Genomic DNA, 21,872 nt, shown 5'->3' on the forward strand with positions numbered 1-21,872 from the left:
AAATAAACTTTTAAAAAATAGCAGACATTTTACTAATCTGTATATTTCTTGTTTATCACATCCCATTCTGCTGGAATGGAAACTCACTGAGATCAAGGATATTGGTTTGTTTTGTTTGTTGCTGAATCCAAAACCCCTATAATGATGCTTGGCATCTTGTACATTTTCAAGAAATATTTAATAAAGAAAAAGAGTGGATGTGGGTACTAAATACATTAGTCTTTCCCTTTAGGCTCTCATTTTGTCTTACAACATTTTTTTAATAAATTTTTGTATATTTCTAATCCTTTAGATTTTTTCAAAGTGGAATTTTAATATGACTTTTAAAAATTGTATGACACAGAGAGCTTTGATACTGTTCACAGCATTTCTCAATACCATCTTCCTCATACTTAGCTGTCTTTCTGGAGAGCAACCATTTTTAAATGTTTATGTGTTTTTCTTCTTCTGATAATTATTTCCATACATCTAAATAACATCTTTAGGTCCTCATTGTTTTACATTTTGTTTTCCCTCAATTTTCTAATTTCTTCTTTTGTCTTTACTTACATTAAACATTTCTTTAAAGACTGTTTTTTTTTTTCTTACCCCTCACACTCTTAATCCAGTGGTTTCATCTATGTGATATATTCAAAACCTGACTACACTCTACAGCAAAATGGTCTTCTTAGCATTCTCTCTTCTGATAAAAGCTATGTTGTTTGTTTTTTTGAGGGCTTCTGCATAGATCTCATCTGAGGAAATCACATTATTACTTTCTAAGTTGTATCAGCTCCTTTTAGTTTTCTGTTTCTTGGTTACTCTCTCATTTTGTTGCAGTATATTCTCAATGATTTTCCCAAGAAAGTAATAATACAGGTAGATTATTCGATTCCTTATTTTGTGGCTATTTAACTACTGCTCACTTGATTCACATATTGGCTGGAATACTGGATTAAAAATATGAAATAAAAATAATTTTTTCCCAGAACTTTGAAGGCTTGTTCTTGATGTCTTATAACATATACAAATGCTCATTTAAAAGCCTAAAGGCAGTCTGATCTCATTTTGTGTTTTCTTTTTTCTTTCAGAATCTTTCAGGGTCTTCTATTAATTCTTAATAGTTGGTAATTTTACAATAATGGCTCTAGACATAGTTCTCTATTAGTTCAACCTCTTTTGAATTCAATGAGCTCATTCACTTTGAAGACACTTGTTTTTAGCCTTTCTGAAAATTCTCTCTCCCCCTCCACCTACAAGTCTATTATTTCCTCTTTTCATCTTCCAGAACTTATAAGAATTTCTAGTGTGCTGATATCTCCTTTGCTGTTTTCTTTTAGCTGCACTCTACACCTCTTTTGTCATTTGGTATTAGTTTAATGGACTTTGCAAAGGAGCAGAAATAAACACTATTAAACTATTTTAAAATATTTTAGTTATTTACATACTTTAGAACTTTAATTTATCTGAAATTTGTTTATATTTATGTTATGAAATAGGAGATCAAGTTTATGTCATTTGCCAAAAGATTGTTGATTGTCACAACACCATAGTTTGAAGTAGCTTTACCTCTACCTAACACTCCTCACTCTTCTCTACACTCACCTTATATCTCAATTTCTTAGCAAGTCTTTACTGACCATCCATCCAATATGGCCTCTATCAGTTCATCATCTTGGCTATTTTCTTCTGAGAATATAGAACAACCTCTAATGATCTTTATTACTTACATGATTATTTCTTTACTGTGTGTTTCTTCTATCATAACATAAACTAAACTCCTTGGTTACAGACTTCATTAGTATTCCTTCTACTGCATCCAGAGGTTTAGGTAAGTGGGTTTTACTGCATATGTACAACTAAATGAGTTCAAGAATATGCATTTTGTATGTATAGGTGAGTCTATATAGATAGATATAAAAGTCTATATGAAAATTTATAATGTATATAGATGTATATATACATATGTATATGCACATATAGTTAATACATACATACATATATATGTTATATATATGAAATAAAATCTTGGGGAACAAATACCTTTTTTTGTCTTATCTTGACAATCTGCTTATTTTACCTTCCATAGAAATTTAAGATTTTTTTTGTTTAGTTTATTCTTAGATCTTAAAAACTTGCTTTTGTTGTCATTTGGTGGAATTAAACATAGTTTTGCTGAAAGGCTTATGCATGCAGCTGTTAATGTAATGATATATTTGTATACAGCTACAGATTTAATTTATATTTTTAAACCTAATTATTGTAAATGCCTAAATAACAGCATTAAACTCTCTAGATTAAAAAATGATTTATCAAAATTGTTTACATGGAAGAAGAACATGAACTACAAACTTCAGGAAAGTCTTTGCCATAGTTTTCAACTAATCTTTTAAAGGAAGGCATTTTTACTTTGAGAGGAACTATGAAGTATCATCCAGACAAAGACTCTATGTGCTCTACTTTCCAAAGAGACAGTGATATTCTAAATCAAATAAAGGGTACTTTTATTGCTCTCTGGAGCTACACTAAAGTTGAAAGAGTTGAATCATTGACTTTGTCAGATAGGATCATTGGGAAAACATATCCTTACTTGAACTACCATCTTCAAGACCTAACTTCTATGAAAATAAAAAATAATTATTACTATAATATGATTTTTTTTAAGTTTATTGAGTTCCATATCAACCTCTTTTAATGATCACATAGTATTTTCTTCATTTAAAAATATGGTATTGGGGCACCTGGGTGGCTTAGTGGGTTAAGCATCTGACTTCGGCTCAGGTCATGATCCTTGCAATTCGTGAGTTCAAGCCCCGCGTCAGGCTCTATGCTGACAGCTCAGAGCCTGGAGCCTGCTTCAGAGCAGAGCATGCTTCTGTCTCTCTCTCTCTCTGCCCCTACCCTGCTCGTGCTTTGTCTCTCTCTGTCTCTCAAAATTAAATAAATGTCAAAAAAATTTAAAAAAATAAATAAGAATGTTATTTATCACTCTAGTGATATTTTTCAAGTACTATTTATTCATTTTTTTCCAAAAATATTTACTTAATATCTCCTATTTGCCAATCAATATTCCAAGTGTCATGAATGCAGCAGCAAACAACAAAATCCCTGATCTTATGAAGTTATCTTCTAGTAGAGAAAAATATCAAAATAAAGTAAAATAAATAATACTTTAGATAATAAGGAGTTTTATAGAGAAAAGTAAAGCAGAAAGAAAAGAGAAAATGTGAGAAGGAAGACATTTTTAGTTAAGTGATTCAATTAGACCTTTTGAGAAGGTGTCATTTAAGTGAGGGCTTGAAGGTGATAGGGAGCAATAAATGTGGTTATCCAGAGAAGATTCTTCTAGGCAGAAGGAATGGTCAGTATGATAGCCACTATGCTTATTAAAAATTTTCAAAGAAACCATCCAGTAAAATATCATTTCAAATTTTTGTTTCTCAATACAGAGAACCTATCAGAGTAGATAAGTTTCCCTTTGATATTTCAAAACATCCTCTAATTCAACAGGTCCAAATTTGAACCCATTATTATAATTCTCAAACCTAGTCCCCCTTTTCACTCTATCCTATATCAGTGAATGATATGTCCATACATATAGTTGCTCAATCCAGAAAACGGACTCAATATTATCACTTATCAATTACCACATAACACATTATTCTAAAATGTAGTGGCTTAAAACAGCAATAAATATTTATTAGCCCCAAAGTTTCTCTAGTTCAGAAATTCAGGTTAAGTACAGCTTAAGTAGGATTTTTTTTTTTAATTTTTTTAATGTTTATTTATTTTTGAGAGAAAGAGAGAGAGAGTATGTGAGTGAGAAGGGGCAGAGAGAGGGGGAGACAAAGAATCTGAAGCAGGCTCCAGGATCTGAGCTGTCGGCACAAAGCCCGACTCAGGGCTCAAACCCGTGAACTGTGAGATTATGACTTGAGCTGAAGTCCAGTGCTTAACCAACTGCGCCACCCAGGTTGCCCCTTAAGTAGGATCTTTTATTAGGTTACTGTCAAAGATGTTAGCCATGCTGCAGTCATATGAAGGCTTGACTGGGGTAGAGAATCTGATTTCAAGGTGGCTCAATCCAATAACTGAGAACTTGGTAAATTTTCTTGATGGAAGCCCTCAGTTTCTCCCATGTAGCTACTTGAGTGGCAGGGAGAAAAGTGGGTGATTCAAAAGAGAGCTAGATGGAAATAGCAATATGTTTCATGATTTAAGTACAAAATTCATGTGCCATCATCAAGTCACTTTGTATAGTGAATATTCAACAGGAGAAAAATTGGGCTCTACCCTTGGAAGGGAGGAGTGTCAAAAAAATTTGAATAAGTATTTTCAAAATCATCACAGGTATTCTTGAGATGTTCCTTTTGTTCAGAGTCAGTACCAAACCATCACTAAATTTTGTGGATATCTCTTAGATTCTTCTACTTTTCTCCAACCCTACTGCCATTTAAATTACTCAAACCATCCTTGGCTCTCACCTTGACCACTGAATTGTTTACAAACAGGACTTCGGACAAAAGTCCATGTATGATCTAGAAGGCAATGCATGATCTGGTACCTACAGTTCTTCAGCCTCATTTGTTATTAATTTGTCTGGCCTCTATTCCAGACACAATAACATTCTTTCAGTCTCTTGCACTTTCCATGACACAACAAATTCTGAGATATTTTCTCTTGTATCTATCCACTCAGTCTTTTCCTGTGTGAAATTCTGGACTACCATTTCAACAGTCCTCCTCCCTAAAAATTTTCACTGACTTTTATAAAAATTGATATACTTCTTTTCACTGAATTTTACACAAGTTGATTATACTTCTTTTGAATTATTTAAAATGTGGCTAGAATAACAAAACTGAAACCAAACTACTGAGCAGGAAATGATATAAATCAAAAATTGCTTTTATATATTTACTCAGTAAATGAGTTCTAAAAGACTTAATGTTCTGAATGAGAAGTTATTTATTATTTAAGCAATGAACTAGTGTGTCAATTAAGTCCCTTACAACTAAATATTTGCAAGGTGACTTTGAACCTCTCTAGTTGATGTGGTCCCAACCGTAAGTTGAATCTATGAATTGGGATGGGTCAATCATATCTTTTTCTTTTATGCTGCTCGCTCTTCCCTGGAACTTGCCTGTATTTTCTATTCGGGTATCATGTTATACTATTATAACAATCCAAGGCCGTTATATGTTTACATGAATTAGCTTGAGTGAATTTCTCTTCATTTCACTTAAAAAAATACCCCTGACCAAAAGAGCCATGGTATTAAATGCAAAATCCAAACACTGGCATAAGGACTTGGCATTTTTCAAAACATATATGTAGATTGTGTCATTTGTTTTACTAAATTTATCTGTGAAAAATGTGTGCCACTTTATGTATCCATTTTTATACTGGTAAAAGAATATTTGCCTTGCCCAAGGCAAAACAACTTGCTAATGACAAAACTGGAAAAAAATATAAGCCTCCTGGCTGTCAATCTGGAACCTCAACTCTTGTACCATGATGACTTCCATTTAATTATCTTGTGCACTGAACACATAACAGAAACTATTAAGTCTATTCTAAGTAATTTACAATGTATCTGAAACACTTAATTAGTTTTCTTTAAAATAAATAAGTCGTTAAGAAACTACAAATCAGTGAGTTAATTAACTGTGTTATGGCCTTTCAGTCCTTTCTGTTGAAATAAGCCATGCCAAATACCAAATAAATAATGCCCAAACTATAAAGAAGTAAAGGATTACTCATGAGAATAGACAGTTTATATAGAAATTACAGTAGAAGTTTTCACAGAAGTTGTAACAATTTGCCATACATTTTGAGCACAATATTCTACAACGTGTTTAGTAAAAATAAGTGATTTTATGATAAAACACAAACTTTGTAGATAAAAAGATTATATAAAGATTAGAATTAACAAATCTCAAATGACTGCACTATCTAATCCTCTGTCTCTATGTTTACTATTGAATGGTGTCCTCCTTCTTCGCATCCCTTGCCTACAACCCTATATTAACCCTTCATATGCAAACATACAATCAATATGTAATTATCACTAACCACTGGCAAGCATGGGACATAGACACCATAGACCCTAAAAAAACACTGATTTATATATACACTGAATATAGACACTCCAATACTAGGCTTGGTTAAAAGGTCACCCTTGACATTCCAATTTACAGCTCTCCAATTCCACTTTTAAGGGACGATTTTCATGATTCGATGATTTCAGTTTCCCTTGCAGATTTCTATGTCTTGATTTTTTTCTTATTTCTAAACACTTGTTCAGTGATTGCCCTTGATTATTTATTAGCACTATTCCTAACTTGGATAGAAGGACAGAAGGAGAGAAAATTGGGCCTTCTTTAGTATTAAACATACACTTGAAGCCTGATTACTGCTAGACTTGGAGAGCCATAGTCTGATGTTTGACGTCTGCATCACTATATGTAGTTAATTTGTTTCAAAAATATTTATTCAGTTGTTATTCTGGATGCTCTGGATTTCTTCTGGGTCTATTGAAACAATCAGGACAGTCATGATTTGCTTAAGTAGTAGCTCCTACAAAGGAAGAGGTAGACATTGATTAGTTTTATTAAAATGACTATTGCAATTGTAGTAAGTGCTACTAATGAGAAACATAAATGCGGGACATATTTTAGCAGGGTTTTACAAAATCAGAGAGAATAGTTAAGGTTTCTTGAGAAAATGATGCTAAAACCTAGATCAGAATTAATTAGTTGAAGAGATGACCAATGAGCATTCCAGGCAAAAGCAGGTTGTACCAGAGACATTGAAGAGAACATGGTGAGAAGCAGTTGGATTATAGATCTAAGTTAGAAGGTAGAGCCAAGTGGATCAATATGATATGTGAAATAAAGAGTGGCATCAAGGGTTACAAAAGATTTTCCTCCGGACAAATGGCAAGATGGAGTTGCCATTAACCAAGTTTGAAAAAAAACTGAAAAAAGAATAAGTGTGTGTGGGAATAGAAGTTCAATTTATCTTTGCTCTTATTAGAGATCTGATTTGCCAGCCATCTGTGATTATTTTATTCTAGTGTCAGAAATTGAGATGATTTAAGCTATGCCCAGTCTCCTACTAAGGCTTCTACGTGTCTGGTTTATTCTTACTCAAAAGTTGTAATTCTTTGAGATATTAAAGCAACTCATAGGATCTCACCCTTTGGTGAGTCTGGGAATCCAGTTTTTCTCTCTCTAAATCCACAAAGCTTTCAGAACTTGTACATAGATCGCTAACCCCTCATCTACTACTCAAATTGATTCCCACCCCCGAGAGAAATGCAGCTCTAAATATTTGGCTCCCTTCTGTGAGTTTCCTTTATCTTAGGTCACAGCTGTCATTTTCCCTTGTGTTTTTAGCTCCTCCGTGCACAGATTTGTCTTAAACTTGTCTAGTCGTTTTCAGTGTAAAGTTCCACTTGTTTAAAATATTGGCTCATACATTTAGTGTTTAAATGGCTAGGCAGCAAACCTCTCTATACCTTAGTTCCTTCATCTGTAATACATAGGTCGCAATATCTAACTACCAACATTGTTATGAGAATTAAATGATATCATGTATATGAATCCTGTACCTGAGAGATCAGGAAGCAACTATGGTATTTGTCCTATTTATTATCAATTAAAATAGCCTAAGCCCTGTCAAACTGCAGATATGAGTGCAGAAATGAGATCACTTTAAAATGATAATCATATGTGACTGGCACATTGCCCACAGTAGCAAGAATCAAGATCCTAGTACCTTGTTAATTTTTAGTTATTTTCCTGAGTCTCCAGAGATATTCTAGAAAGGTCCTTTTATATTCCTCCAATATGGTCTCCTTTTTAAATAATTAGTATCATCAAACTATCAGCTTAAAGCCTGCTTCACTGCACGTGTCTTCGTGGAAAAAAAAAATTATTCCTTTTCTAAGGCAGAATGCTTTCATGTGAAATACTCAAAACTTCACATATCCCTGATGTTCCAGTTCTCTTTAGTTCTCATAACAAGAATGAAGCCATAAGGAAATGGCAAGAATGTTCATCTCTTCCATACTGTGTTTTGTTTTTCTTTTTTCTTTTTTTAATGTTTATTTATTTTGGGGAGAGAAAGAGAGACAGAATGCAAGTGGGGGAGAGGCAGAGACAGAGGGAGACACAGAATCTGAAGCAGGCTCCAGGCTCTGAACTGTCAGCACAGAGCCTGACACAGGACTTGAACGCTTGAACTGTGAGATCATGACCTGAGCCAAAGTCGGCGGCTCAACCAACTGAGACACCCAGGCACCCCTGTGTTTTGTTTTTCAAACGGGGGCAACAAATATCAATTGCTTGTATTTCTAAATCTCACAAAGTTCCGAATAATAACTGTGAAATTTTTTTTTCACCAAGAATTGAAGCCCTACAAGGCTGGTTGCAGGGCTATAAAATACAGAGTAAACTGTGATTCTCTATTATACCCAAAACCCTCTCTGAGTACTGATTTATTCACCACAAGTCACACTTCTTTCTGCACAAATGAATTCCCAAAAATAGATGCATGGAGATTTGTGGCCCTATGTGCCAAGACTCGTTTCAAACCCTCCTTATGTTGCCCTGCTACATCTTTCATATTTTCCCTCAATTTTAAGGTGCATTTAGCAGAGGTAAATAGGTATTGACAACTTTACTAAATTCATCTTAAAATCATCCATCTTTAATGGTGATTTCTGTCCTCCAGAAGTGGATGCATTTTATTTTCTTGTCTCAATGAAGAGGACAAAGAGGAGAGAAGAGGAGGGTAAGAGATATCTTTGTGATGAATTTTGATTTCAATTCTTAAGAAAATAGATTTCTGCCAGTGTTTCAGAAATTGAAGTCTTTGAACTTGTAACTAGCATGTCTTTATAAAAATAAGAATATATAAAATGCTTAATTCCAACAAATGTTCATTGACGGGAATGTACATGACTTCCCCCACAGTTTCAAAGAAGAGTTGATAGGAAATAGTTAAGAGTAGTTAAGAATAGGTAAGAGTAAGTAGAAAATAGTAAAGATAATAAATATAGTACTTAGTGCAGTAGAAAAAAGAAGAGCCAAGTCCAGGAAGAAAGCAAATTAACAGATTTGAGATGTTCATATTAAAAGTCTTCTATGGGAATGCAAGCTGGTGCAGCCACTCTGGAAAACAGTATGGAGCTTCCTCAAAAAAACTAAAAATAGAACTACCCTACGACCCAGCAATTGCACTACTAGGCATTTATCCACGGGATACAGGTGTTCTGTTTCGAAGGGACACATGCACCCCCATGTTTATAGCAGCACTATCCACAATAGCCAAAGTATGGAAAGAGCCCAAATGTCCATCAATGGATGAATAGATAAAGAAGATGTGAGATATATATACAATGGACTATTACTCGGCCATCAAAAAGAATGAAATCTTGCCATTTGCAACTACGTGGATGGAACTGGAGGGTATTATGCTAAGTGAAATTAGTCTGTCAGATATAGACAAATATCATATGACTTCACTCATATGAGGACTCTAAGAGACAAAATAGATGAATATAAAGGAAGGGAAACAAAAATAATATTAAAACAGGGAGGGGGATAAAACAGAAGAGACTCATAAATATGGAGAATAAATGGAGGGTTACTGGAGGGGTTGTGGGAGGGGGGATGGGCTAAATGGGTAAGGGGCATTAAGGAATCTACTCCTGAAATCACTGTTGCACTATATACTAACTAATTTGGATGTAAATTTAAAAAAAAAATTAAAATAATATAAAATAAAATAGCAGAAAACAAAACAAAACAAAAAAGTCTTCTAAAAATTCAAAGCTGCTTCTTTCAAAAGTACTGATCATGAGTAATTTGCTAATAACCTTAGTAACTTGCTATAAATATGACAGTTTTATTGATACTTGAAGATTTAGACAAAAATAATAGACTTGATAATAAATAGTTTCTTACCTAAAAAACCATTATAGATTAATCTTAGATTTCTTCCCACTGCCTCCTCCTGTCCCAAGTTTTAACAACTCAAAAAAAAAAGTTTTAAAATATGTTTATACAGATGATGATGTTGACTATTTAAAAATTAGAGAAAGATTCCTGATTGGTCATATGGAATTTCATGCTGTGTTTATTACTATAAGCTCTCTTCAGTGACTACAGTTCTCTGTAGACAGTCTAGTAATGTTCACATGGTGCAAGTCTCAGATATTACTGTAATTGGAAGAAAGTCCTAGGATTAATATGTCCGAGCAGGAATCATAAGTGATGGGAAGTCTTCCCATATGTATAACCTTTATCCCTTTCAGAAAAAGAAAGGATACATGATGTAGAGATGCTTTTCAGCCAGTCACTCCACATAATTCTGTTTGCAGTCATTCCTTCTGAGTCAAAATGGTGAATTTTCAGGGGCACCTGGGTGGCTCAGTCCCCTGGGTGACTTGATTTCAGCCCAGGTCATGATCTCACAGTTCATGAGTTTGAGCCTCCTGTTGGGCTCTGTGCCAACAGGGCAGAACCTGCTTGGGAGTCTCTCTGTCTCTCTCTCTCTCTCTCTCTCTCTTTCTCCCTCCCACCATCCCTCTCAAAAATAAATCAATAAGCATTTAAATAATTGTGAATTTTTAGAAATAAAATCAATTGTCTACAAGCAGTTGGATGGTTCTTGTGTCATTGCAAGAAACAGAACTAGTAAAGAAAACTGGAATATTTATCTGCTCAGAATTTTCCCATTTTTTATAGGCATCATTCTGCAGAGTTTGATGTGAATTCTTGGTACAAAACAGGAAGATTTTGCTCTCAGTGGTAGGAAAAAGGGAGCCAGCCAATCATTCTCTTCACTGTACCTTCACTTCCTTGCTCCTGCTCACTGATACTTCCCAGGGATTCTCTGTAACCTTTAGATGGGCCCAGACTGAGTATTCTACTGAACTGTGAATAATGTTAAAGATGCAAATCTGCGTTCTCTATGTTTTAGGTTCTTAGCACTGTGCTTTGCACCTAAGAAATTGCGAGAACTCAAATTCATTGTCTCAACATTTAACAGATATTTTAAGTGCATTTTGACATGAGAAAGGACATTTTTGTACAAAAAAAAATGCACTATAATTTTGTTGTTAGTAAATTTCTGTTTTACAGACCTCTGTAAATCCTCTTCTTCATAAAAGCAGTGAGAAAACTGTCAAGAAATGTGGCCATCAACTTTTCCATAACTCTGTAAATTAATCAGAGATTTGTAGTAACACATGAAGTAGTTTAATCAAGAAAAACAGCTGAATCTTGGTAGGAACAGTGGGATTTGTGGCTATAACTTGTCCTATTCTTGTTCTCCTTTCTCAGCTCCATGGTAGCATGATAAACCAACAGCCTGCAATAAAAAGCAACAACCTGGCAGCTACCAGGGTGGGCAGAAAGGAGTCTGAATTCCTTTAAAGCCTCATTGTTAGACAAATGTCATTATCTGACCTGTCTGGAGGCTCCATGGAAGACACCACTTGCAAGACTGCTTTTATTTGACCTAATGTGGAGCTCATTCAGTATGAAAAGTCTTTTTCCTCAGGATGTTGGTCAAATAAATTTAGAGGCAATGTTTTAACCTCACAGGTGCCCAAGGTAGTGAGTAACAGTGGGGGCAAACAACAGATTGACCAAAAAGCCTAAAAGAAAAAGCAATGAAATGATATGCCCATAGGGGTTTGGAAAAGCTCACATATTTCTGGGTATCTAGAAGACCACGCATCTGTATGGGGTTGTGAGCATGCCTAGTGTCATGGACTTAATTGCATCCTTTCAAAATTCTTATGTTGAAATACTAACTCCCAATGTCTCAGAATGTGACTTTAATTAAAGATAATTAAGATAAAACGAGGTCATATGGGGCCCCAATCTATCACTGGTGATCTTCCAAGAAGAGGAGATTTTGACACAAACACATAGGAGAGGAAGAAACAGAGAGAAGATGGCCACGTGCAAGCGATGGAGAGAGACCTTCAAAGAAGATGAACCCTGCCAACAACTTGATCTAGGACCTCTAGCTCCAAGAACTATGAGAAAATTAATTGCTATTGTTTAAGGTACTTAGTCCAGGGAGCCTTGTTAAGATAGCCCTAGCAAACTGATACACAGAGAGTTGTGTGCATGATTGGGAAAGACCTGAGAAAACCTTAAGCTCTCCACCCTGGCTGGCTGTTAAAACCTGTGCAAATGAGAAATAAAGGCTAACACAGAGTTGTCAATTGCCTGACTCAGTGTTGAAGGTGTGGCCCCATAAACATAGGACTCCCAGAGAATTCTGGGAAATATATTGGTTTTAGGAATTTAGGAAAATCCTTGTCTACTTATTAGGTGATCCCTAAACCACTCAGGTAGACTTTACAGAATTAGTTCAGAAAAGCCAATTAAAAAACAAAACAGAAACCAGCAACAATAATAAACCTTAGGGAGGAGGGATAATATAATTTACCGAGTTGCCATGTTATATCATCTAAAATGTCCAGTTTTCAGTGACAATATTATGAAACATTGAAAGAAAAAAAAGTGTGGCTCACGCACAGGGAAAAAAAGGCAAGCGGTAGAATCTGCTTGAAGAAAGCAATGACAGTGGAATTACTGGACAAAGACTTTAAATCAACTATTTTAAATACTTTAATAAAAACTAAAGGAAACCATGTTCAAAGAAATCAGCTATTTTAACTCCTTTACTAAAAACTAAAGGGAACCATGTTCAACGAACTAAAAAGGAAGTATGACAATAATATCTCCCCAAATACAGGATATACCAATGAAGAGACAGAGATTAAAAAAAAAAGAAGAAGAAGAAAAGAGTAACTCTGGAGTTGGGAAGTGGAATAACTTAATGCAAAACTCACTGGGAAAACACTGCGAGTTTTCTCTGACTGCTACAACAAATTACCACCAATAACAGCAACTTATTCTTCCCTGGTTCTGGAGGCCAGAAGCCTGAAGTCAGTTCACTGGGCCCAAAACAAGGTGTGAGTAGGACCAAGCACCCTCCAGAGGCCCTAGGGGAGAATCTGTTTCTTCCTTTTGCAGCTTCTATTGACTGCTGGCATTCCTTGGCTGTGGTCACATCACTCTAATCTCTGCTTGTACCTGTATGGTCACATTGTGTTCCCTCTTCTGTCTACAACCAAATACACCTCTGCCTCTCTCTTACAAGGATACACATCATTGCATAATCTAGAATGATCTCTTCCATGCAGTGCAAAATCTGATGGTTGTCAGTCTCGCATACCTAGTATTCTATTTATTTTTAAAGGTGAAGGGCATTGTATTATTGGTTCAGATCCAGGTAAATTGGTGTATTTGTTGGTAGGAGAATGTCGAAGTTCATTTGCTGATAACTGAAGGGAGGATTTTGCAAAAGAAATACAGGGAATGGTTTAGAAGAAGCAAACTGTAGTTCTGAGAACTCTGGCAATGCCTTTCTGCCCTATGTTCTTGGGCCAGGGAAAATGAGCAAATGCTGCTTAAGATTACAGGTGAAAGTTACTTAAAACCAGGTGGTAGAGAAAGTTCTAGAGTTACTGAGAATGTAGTGGTTCTTTATGATATTATTATTATGATGTTTATTATTATTATTATTATTACATTACCTTAAAATAAGCTTTCCAGAGATTATGGTGGCAGGGAGTTCAACTGCCCAGTAATAATCAGAGATAAAGGGTCATAAAGTAATCTGGAGCCAAAAAATAGAGATAGGAGAAACTTCTGCCCCTGGAAAAAGCACGAAAGACAGAGAGAGAGAGCCACTGGGCAGATAAGTGACTTTGAATGTCCAGAACTAGATAGAACCTTGTGAACTGCACAGTAGTTCATGGATGCTGTTAGCGGTGATCCTACACTTTCAGAAATGTCACTGTCACATTACGATTGATATTGGATTTTAAAATTGCGCCTATGTCTGTGGTACACAATTTAACAGTGATGGCTGTAAGACCCATTTTCACTAGTTATTAAAAATTCTGGCAGGAGGAACTTGATACTGCTGAGATCAAGCTGTGACCACAAAGGTTCAGGGTCCGGTGATGCTCTGAGTTGAGTGACAGAGCCGGGAGGATATGATGACTGACAATCTCTGGGAAGTAACATCAGCTTAAATATATCAGTTTCAAACACATGTGTGCTCAGGAAGTCTGTCTCACTTCCCTGAGCAAAGCGCCGTGGATGAAAAGAATCATTTGATCTTAGCAAGCAGGCCCAGGCTTTCCGGGGACCAGCCTAGGTAAATGAGGGGCTGGATGGGGTGCAGTGACATGTGTGAGCGTCTAGGATGAGCAGCTGCATAAAACAAACAACAAAAAAAAATTTAATGAAAAAAAGTGCAGTAGCTCTTTACTTTGCCCAGACACACGTTCTCATTGTGTAATAGCCAGGTGCACTGACCACATTTATGGTAATTTCTCAATCTTAGTGCACAGATTTTAGATCTGAACAAAATGTACTGTAGAGGAATGACACAAGATGAAAGCAGAATGAATTTAACTGGGTATGTTACTAATATAGGAAGCATCTAATTGAAGAAAAGAGCATCATTGTTTAGTCTGTAGGACAGACGTTTTATTACCATTGAGAAGAATTTACAAAACTTGAAAGGTGATGTTTATCCCCTCAGTAAAAGCAGTAAGAATTGTACTTCACAGCTGAACTTTCATTTTTTTCTTATGCCTGACTCACTAAGGATACTTTTTAAAAAAAATATTTTTTATGTTTATTTTTATTTTTGAGAGAGAGAGCGCATGCACGCACACACAAGTGGGGGGAAGGGTAGAGAGGGAGACAGAATCCAAAGCAGGCTCCAGGCTCCAAGCTGTCAGCACAGAGCTGGATGCGGGGCTCGCACCCACCCAATGTGAGATCATAACCTGAGCCAAAGTCGGTCGCTCAAGGGACTGAGCTACCCAGGCGCCCCACTAAGCACACATTTAACTAAAAATTACAGTTAGAAGTCAAACTTGGGTAACACAAATTTTGAAAGCCTAATAATTTGGCAGCGGGTTTGTTTCCAGACTTAAAATAATGTCACCACTGACCTTTTGGGCTGAATACATGTGAAACCTTATAAATACTTGACTGTAGATCTGTCTATGGGTCTATAGGTCTATAAAGACCTATCTGTCATTATGCTAATATTCACCTTATAGTATATAGTATACATACTATATAAAATATATAAAAGTTTTTCTTTTTGTTTTAAAAGGTACTTTTGCTTTCCATTTTTTTAATTCTCTATTTATAGGGACAACTATTAGGAAAACTTTTGCTTGTCATTTTCTGTAAACTCTGAATGTTCTCATTTATAGCTTGGTTGCAACAAAGGAAACAGACAGTGCAAGATCTCGAAGTGCTCCAATGTCACCTTCTGACTTTCTGGATAAATTAATGGGGAGGACATCAGGGTATGATGCAAGAATCAGACCCAATTTTAAAGGTAATTATCTACTTACTACTATATTTGAAATGTGTTTTGAATATTATTAAACAAAATAAATTTTCAGACTGATTCCACCAAAAATTCTAATGCTTATTTTCAGTAATTATGCAAAGATATGTTTTGAAAGAAAAAATCTATTCTTATATTAATTTTTCTCAGAATTCGGCTTCTTTGAACCAATAGTGTTTGTTTTTCCTTCTTTGTTATGGTAATTATTGTCATGATGATTCATTTTAGGAAAAAAATATATATATACATTCCACTCACTGGAATAGAATCTTCTTTAGAGCTGGCAATAAACCATATTTTAAATTCCCCACAGCAAGACTCTTTTATATTGTGGAGAATCAAACGGTTGTTGAATTTATGTACTGGGTAAAGAGTCTGGATAACTAAAAGCCACTGATAACATTTCAAAAATCATTCCCTCTACAAAATTTTTTACTTAAATGTATAAGAAAGAGTGTAATTATCAGTTTAAGAATACCCACCTTTATTCTTCTGTTTAATATAGTGAAAAGGAGCATATTTATACATGTCATATGTGGATTATCCAGAACCACAAAGGTCCTAGGGTAAAAGATTAGAAAACTACTTCTATGTCTGTATTTATTTAATATATATTGAATAATATTCTATTCAATAAATAAAATAATCCAAATAATAATACATACCATTTCCATGAGATTCAGTTAAGCTATTTTTATTCTTAAAGGTGAAAAGAAATACAATATAATCTAATTGATTTTTTTTTTTCTGAATTTGTTCTTATGGGGGAAAAAAAGGAATTGTTTAGCACTGATTTAAGAATTATTTACGGAGGACTGATAAATACCAAGAATGGGTAGTAGGAGAAAAATATAGGAGTAAAATTTGTTGATAATTTATAAGTAAAAAACTATGAATTGCTTCAATTTCAAAATTATTTTGACATTTATATTGTGGATTGTATTTCTTGATTTAAGCATGTTGACCATAAATATTCTTAACTGCACGAGAAGAACACTAAATGTAAAGCCGTGAGGAAATAGTACAGCTTAAGAGATATCATATATAAATGAAACAAGAGATTTCAGCATCATGAGGATCTTTTACAAATTGCGGAACAGCAGTAACCTTGACATTAGGTTGAGAACTAACTTTGAATTGACCTTGAAATATATGCAGTTGTCATATTAGTAAACAGCAAGAAACATAATCAGCAATTAGTAGATTCATTATGGTGATTCCATTCAGTGGTTCAAAGTATTGCTTTGTTTTCACTGAAAACTAAAGAGAAAAATGTGTTCTATTTTTAAATGTCTGTGAATATTTTAAAAACCACATAAACACTCAATGGAGGTCTTACTAAAAATATAGGTAAGTTACTAACTGCACAATAGTGGTCCCAGTGCCTTTGCTGCTCTCTTGGAAAATTTACTTTCATTTTATCATTTCAATCACTTAACAGACAAAGGAAATTTTAAACCATCTTCAATGTGATTAATATTACTATTAATGTGTGAGACTAGGAAAGGACTGAAAAGATTTGGTTTTGCTTAAAAAAAGTAGTGATTTTTTTAAAAAATGAAAATACATTTCTAAAAACTAGCTGATAACCCAACCAGCTTAGAGGTGAGGAGATTTGGTTTTTAATGTCTATTTACTTATTTTTGAGAGAGAGAGAACATGAGAGGGGCAGAGAGAAAGGGAGACAGAGAATCGAATGTCTTACACTCTGAATATCAGAAAAGCAAGTGGACGCTTCTATGATTACCATAATGTCAGTTTTTAAAAAATGATAATGAATTAGTTCTTAGCTAACACTCTTGTTTTTCCATTCAGACGTTGTTGTCTCTAGGGAACGCTCACAGCTTCCTCCCCAAATTCAGCACATTCGACAGTTTCTTTTTGTTGAATAAAATAACATCATAATCCTTTGACCATCATTTTGTTGCTTAATACTGAAATATAAATAAAATATATTTAAATATTTTTTAGGTATATATGTCCTAACAAACTAAATACAAGACATATCAGAAGACGATTGTATCAGTCCCTCTATTGTCAGGTACCTAGGCACCCACCATGCCTCCTTAAGAAAAGTTCATCTGGGCTGCCTGGGTGGCTCAGTCGGTTTAGTGTCCGACTTCAGCTCAGGTCATGATCTCACAGTTCGTGAGTTCGAGCCCCGTGTTGGGCTCTGTGCTGACAGTTCGGAGTCTGGAGCCTGCTTCAGATTCTGTGTCTCCTCCTCTCTCTGCCTCTCCCCCTCCTCATGCTCTGTCTCTCAATAATAGATAAATGTTAAAAAAAAAAATTTAAAAAGAAAAGTTCATCAGACAGAAGTATGAAGTGAAGAAACTGTTCTGGTAATATTTAACTCAGTTTTTCTGTGTAGTATCTCACAAGACTAAAACTACACCATCCCCCACAACCCTGCCATATTGATTTTTTCCCCTTTGTCTATTTTTTTTAAGAATTTATTTGGCTAATCAAACTAACTTAAAGTGGTTATTATATATATATTTTGCCTCTAAGTTTGTCAAAGACAAGGAATTAATACTGTAATATTTTAAGGGCATGACCATCAGTAGTGTGATATGTGATACTCCACTAGTTTTTTTTTTTTTTTTTTTTTTTTTTTTTTACCACTAGTTTTTTGTTTAATAATTAAGTAAAATTAAATATTTTTTTAAAAGAATAGGGATGGGAATTTGCCAAAGTAGATATAATAATGTATTACAATAACTTGAATGATTTAGTGAGTCCTCACATCTTCAAAGATTAAAATGTTGATAAAAAATAAATCTAGAAAATAATTTACTTTGATAATTACTCAGACAATAGGCAAGTGTTTTCAAAATACACAAGCATTGGAAACACCTCACAGGGGTATTTAACCTCTCATGGAGTTACACATTTTGTAAGAGAAAAACAAAATCTTAATATTGACCTTCGCAGACAATTTACAGAGACTAAATAAGAATGTTCAACCTCATTAGCAATCAGTGAAGTGCAAATTATAATAATAATGTGATAGGATTTTCACCTTTCAAAATATGAACATTTAAAAATAATATGAATTATTTCAGGTTAAATGCATGAAGGAAATTTATTTCTGGAATATTGATTTCAAATTTGTGATTGTTTTCATGAGTATATATACATCAAAAGGGAATTTATCTTGTGGGCCATAGTGGAGAACAACTATTTAAAAATATAAAATGACGGGGAAGGAGACAAGATGGCGGAACAGCATGGAAGTTATTTGGGTGTCACGTCCATGAAATACAGCCAGACCAACACTAAACCATCCTACACACCTAGAGAACTGATTGGAGGATTAACACAACAATCTGCACAACCTGAACCACAGAATTCAGCAGGTACATGGGGTGGAGAGGGGAACTTGGGAAGAGAGAAGCTGGTGGCAGACAGGGAGCCGCTTTTCCAGGCAGAGAGAGGACAGAGAGTAGGTCGGTGGGGGAGAATACGGGAAAAACACTCCTCCCCAAAAGCAGCTGGAGAGAAGTGGAAAATTGGAAACAGCTGTAGGGATTAAACCAAAAAGGGAGAAAGGAGAAAGGAGAAGGTTTAAATTCCATTAAGACTGTAAACAGGGGAGCACAAAGTCTGCAACTCCGCAGCTCGATAACTGGTGATGCTCTGGTGGGAAGGGCAAATCCCCAGGAACAGAGTGGGGTCTAGGAGGTTCTTGGGCCACACGGGGAAAAGCAGTTCTACTGCTGGAAGGACATTTGGTAGAGACTGTTGAAGCCACCTGATCCCAGCAGACCCCAGAAAACGGCCACATTTGCTGGTGCTGGAGCAAGGTCGTTAAGGGTGAAGCCTGGCGCTACATGAGTGTTGTGATTTTCCATAATCCCTGAAAAGCTTCTGTTACACTATCTCGTGAACTTTTGCTGGGACAGGCTGGCACCTGGCTGCAGTCTCGGGGCACCGGCAGCAGCAGGGTCCAGCAAGCGTTCCTGGGTGCACCCAACATTCAGCCATTGCTCATTTGGCCATTACTCATTCGGCCATTACTTGGTGAGACCCTCCCGCAGAGGGGTGGAATGGGCCAAAGCCGCAGTCCTTCAGAAGTAAGGGGCCAGGGAAAACAGCCACATCTGAGACAAAACTTGGGAGAGAGGTACTGCCTGGGGCCTGGTCACGGAGAGTGAAAAAGCTGGGAGTGGACGAAAGCTGAAGACAGAGGACGGTTGTGCAATTGCTGATCTGGGAGAAGAGAGTCCCTATACTAGAGACTGGGTAGCTGGGTGATGCCATTTTCACTGCTCCTGCACATGTGCATACGCACCTATGAGCACCGCAACAATCCAACCCAGTAGGCTAGCAGTGCCATCTAGTGGAGAATGGAGCAGTTACACTGAGCCCTGCCGAACTGGACCAACCTTGCTCTTCAAGAGCACAAGTCTCACTGCCTAGTTTAAAGACTATAAAGCGCTACATAGTCTGACTTCTAGGGGAAAATGAGGTAATTTCAGTCCTATTTCAATCTGTTAGCAGGTCCATCTATTCAATATTCTTTCTTCTTTTTTTCTATTTTACACTACTTTTCTTTTTCTTGAATACAGAAATAGAAAAAATTCATTTTTATTTTCAATTTTTATTAAAATATATTTTTTAATTTTTTAAATATATATTTTACATTTGTATAAATTTTTTCAAATTCTATCTCACTTCCATCATTTTATTTTAGTCTACTTCAGTGTATTCACCTTTTCAAATTATCAAACAATTTCTTTTTTCCCTCTTTTTTCTATTTTTCGTTTCTTTTCTTTTTCTTGAATACAGAAAGAAAAAAATCATTTTTATTTTTAATTTTTATTAAAATTTTTTTCTTTATTTTTTCTAAAATATTCTTTATTTTTGTGTAAATTCTTTCAAATTCTATTTTACTCCCATCATCTCATTTTAGTCTACTTCAGTGTATTCATTTTTTCAAATTTTCAAGAGATTTCCTTTTTTTTTTCTTTCCCCACCTTTTTTTCTCTAATCTGTCAAACCACTTTCAACACCCAGACCAAAACACACCTAGGATCTAGCATCATTTATTAGATTTTGTGTGTGTGTGTGTGTGTGTGTGTGTGTGTTTAATTTTTTAATTTTTGTTTTTTTAATTTTAATTTTTCTACCTCATTATTCCTTTTCTCCCTTCAAAAGGACAAAATGAAGGAATTCACCCCAAAAGAAAGAGCTCGAAGAAATGACAGCCAGGAATTTAACCAATGCAGATACAAGCAAGATGTCTGAACCAGAATTTAGAATCACGATAATAAGAATACTAGCTGGAGTTGAAAATAGATTAGAATCCCTTTCTGCAGAGATAAAAGAAGTAAAAAATAGAATGAAATTTAAAATGTTGTAACTGAGCTGCAATCACAGATGGATGCAGTGGCAGCAAGGATGGATGAGGCAGAACAGAGGATCAGTGATATAGAGGAGAAAATTATAGAGAATAATGAAGCAGAAAAAAAAGAGGGAGATTAAGGCGGAAGAGCATGATTTAAGAATTAGAGAAATCAGTGACTCATTAAAAAGGAACAACATCAGAATCATAGGGGTCCCAGAAGAGGAAGAGAGAGAGATAGGGGTAGAAGGGTTATGTGAGCAAATCATAGCAGAAAACTTCCCCAAGCTGGGGAAAGACACAGATATCAAAATCCAGGAAGCACAGAGGACCCCCATTAGATTCAACAAATACCGACCATCAATAAGGCATATCATAGTCAAATTCACAAAATACTCAAGTAAGGAGAGAATCATGAAAGCAGCAAGGGAAAAAAAGTCCCTAACATACAAGGGAAGACAGGTCAGGTTTACAGCAGACCTATCCACAGAAACTTCGCAGGCCAGAAACGAGTGGCAGGATATATTCAATGTGCTGAATCAGAAAAATATGCAGCCAAGAATTCTATATCCAGCAAGTCTGTCATTCAAAATAGAAGGAGAGAAAAAAAGTTTCCCAGACAAATGAAAATTAAAGGAGTTTGGGGCGCCTGGGTGGCTCAGTCAGTTGAGTGTCCAACTTCGGCTCAGGTCATGATCTTGCAGTCTGTGAGTTTGAGCCCCACGTCGGGCTCTGTGCTGACAGCTCAGAGCCTGGAGCCTGCTTCGGATTCTGTGTCTGCCTCTCTCTCTGACCCTCCTCCACTCATGCTCTGTCTCTCTATGTCTCAGAAATAAATAAACATTAAAAAAAATTAAAAAAAAATTAAAGGAGTTTGTGACCACTAAACCAGCCCTGCAAGAAACTTTAAGTGGGACTCTCTGAGAAAAGAAAAAATGAAAAAATTTATATATATATATATATATATGCAACAAAGCAACAAAGATTAGAAAGGACTAGAGAACACCACCAGAAACTCCAACTCTACAAGCATCCTAATGGCAATAAATTCATATCTTTCAGTACTCACTCA

The 21,872-nt window shown here is 35.5% G+C and overlaps 1 protein-coding gene across 2 annotated transcripts in view; it reads left to right on the forward strand.

Annotated features, from left to right (window-relative positions):
* The window catches only part of GLRA3 (glycine receptor alpha 3), a 192,592-nt gene that overhangs the window by 25,307 nt on the left and 145,413 nt on the right, over positions 1–21,872 (forward strand). For both annotated transcript variants that reach the window (XM_007097140.3, XM_015544207.2), the window contains exon 2: positions 15,314–15,441. In XM_007097140.3, the coding sequence (XP_007097202.2) occupies positions 15,314–15,441 (128 nt within the window). The remainder of the gene's footprint in view (positions 1–15,313; positions 15,442–21,872) is intronic.

This window comes from Panthera tigris, chromosome B1 (assembly GCF_018350195.1).
Source record: "Panthera tigris isolate Pti1 chromosome B1, P.tigris_Pti1_mat1.1, whole genome shotgun sequence".
Lineage (NCBI taxonomy): Eukaryota > Metazoa > Chordata > Mammalia > Carnivora > Felidae > Panthera > Panthera tigris.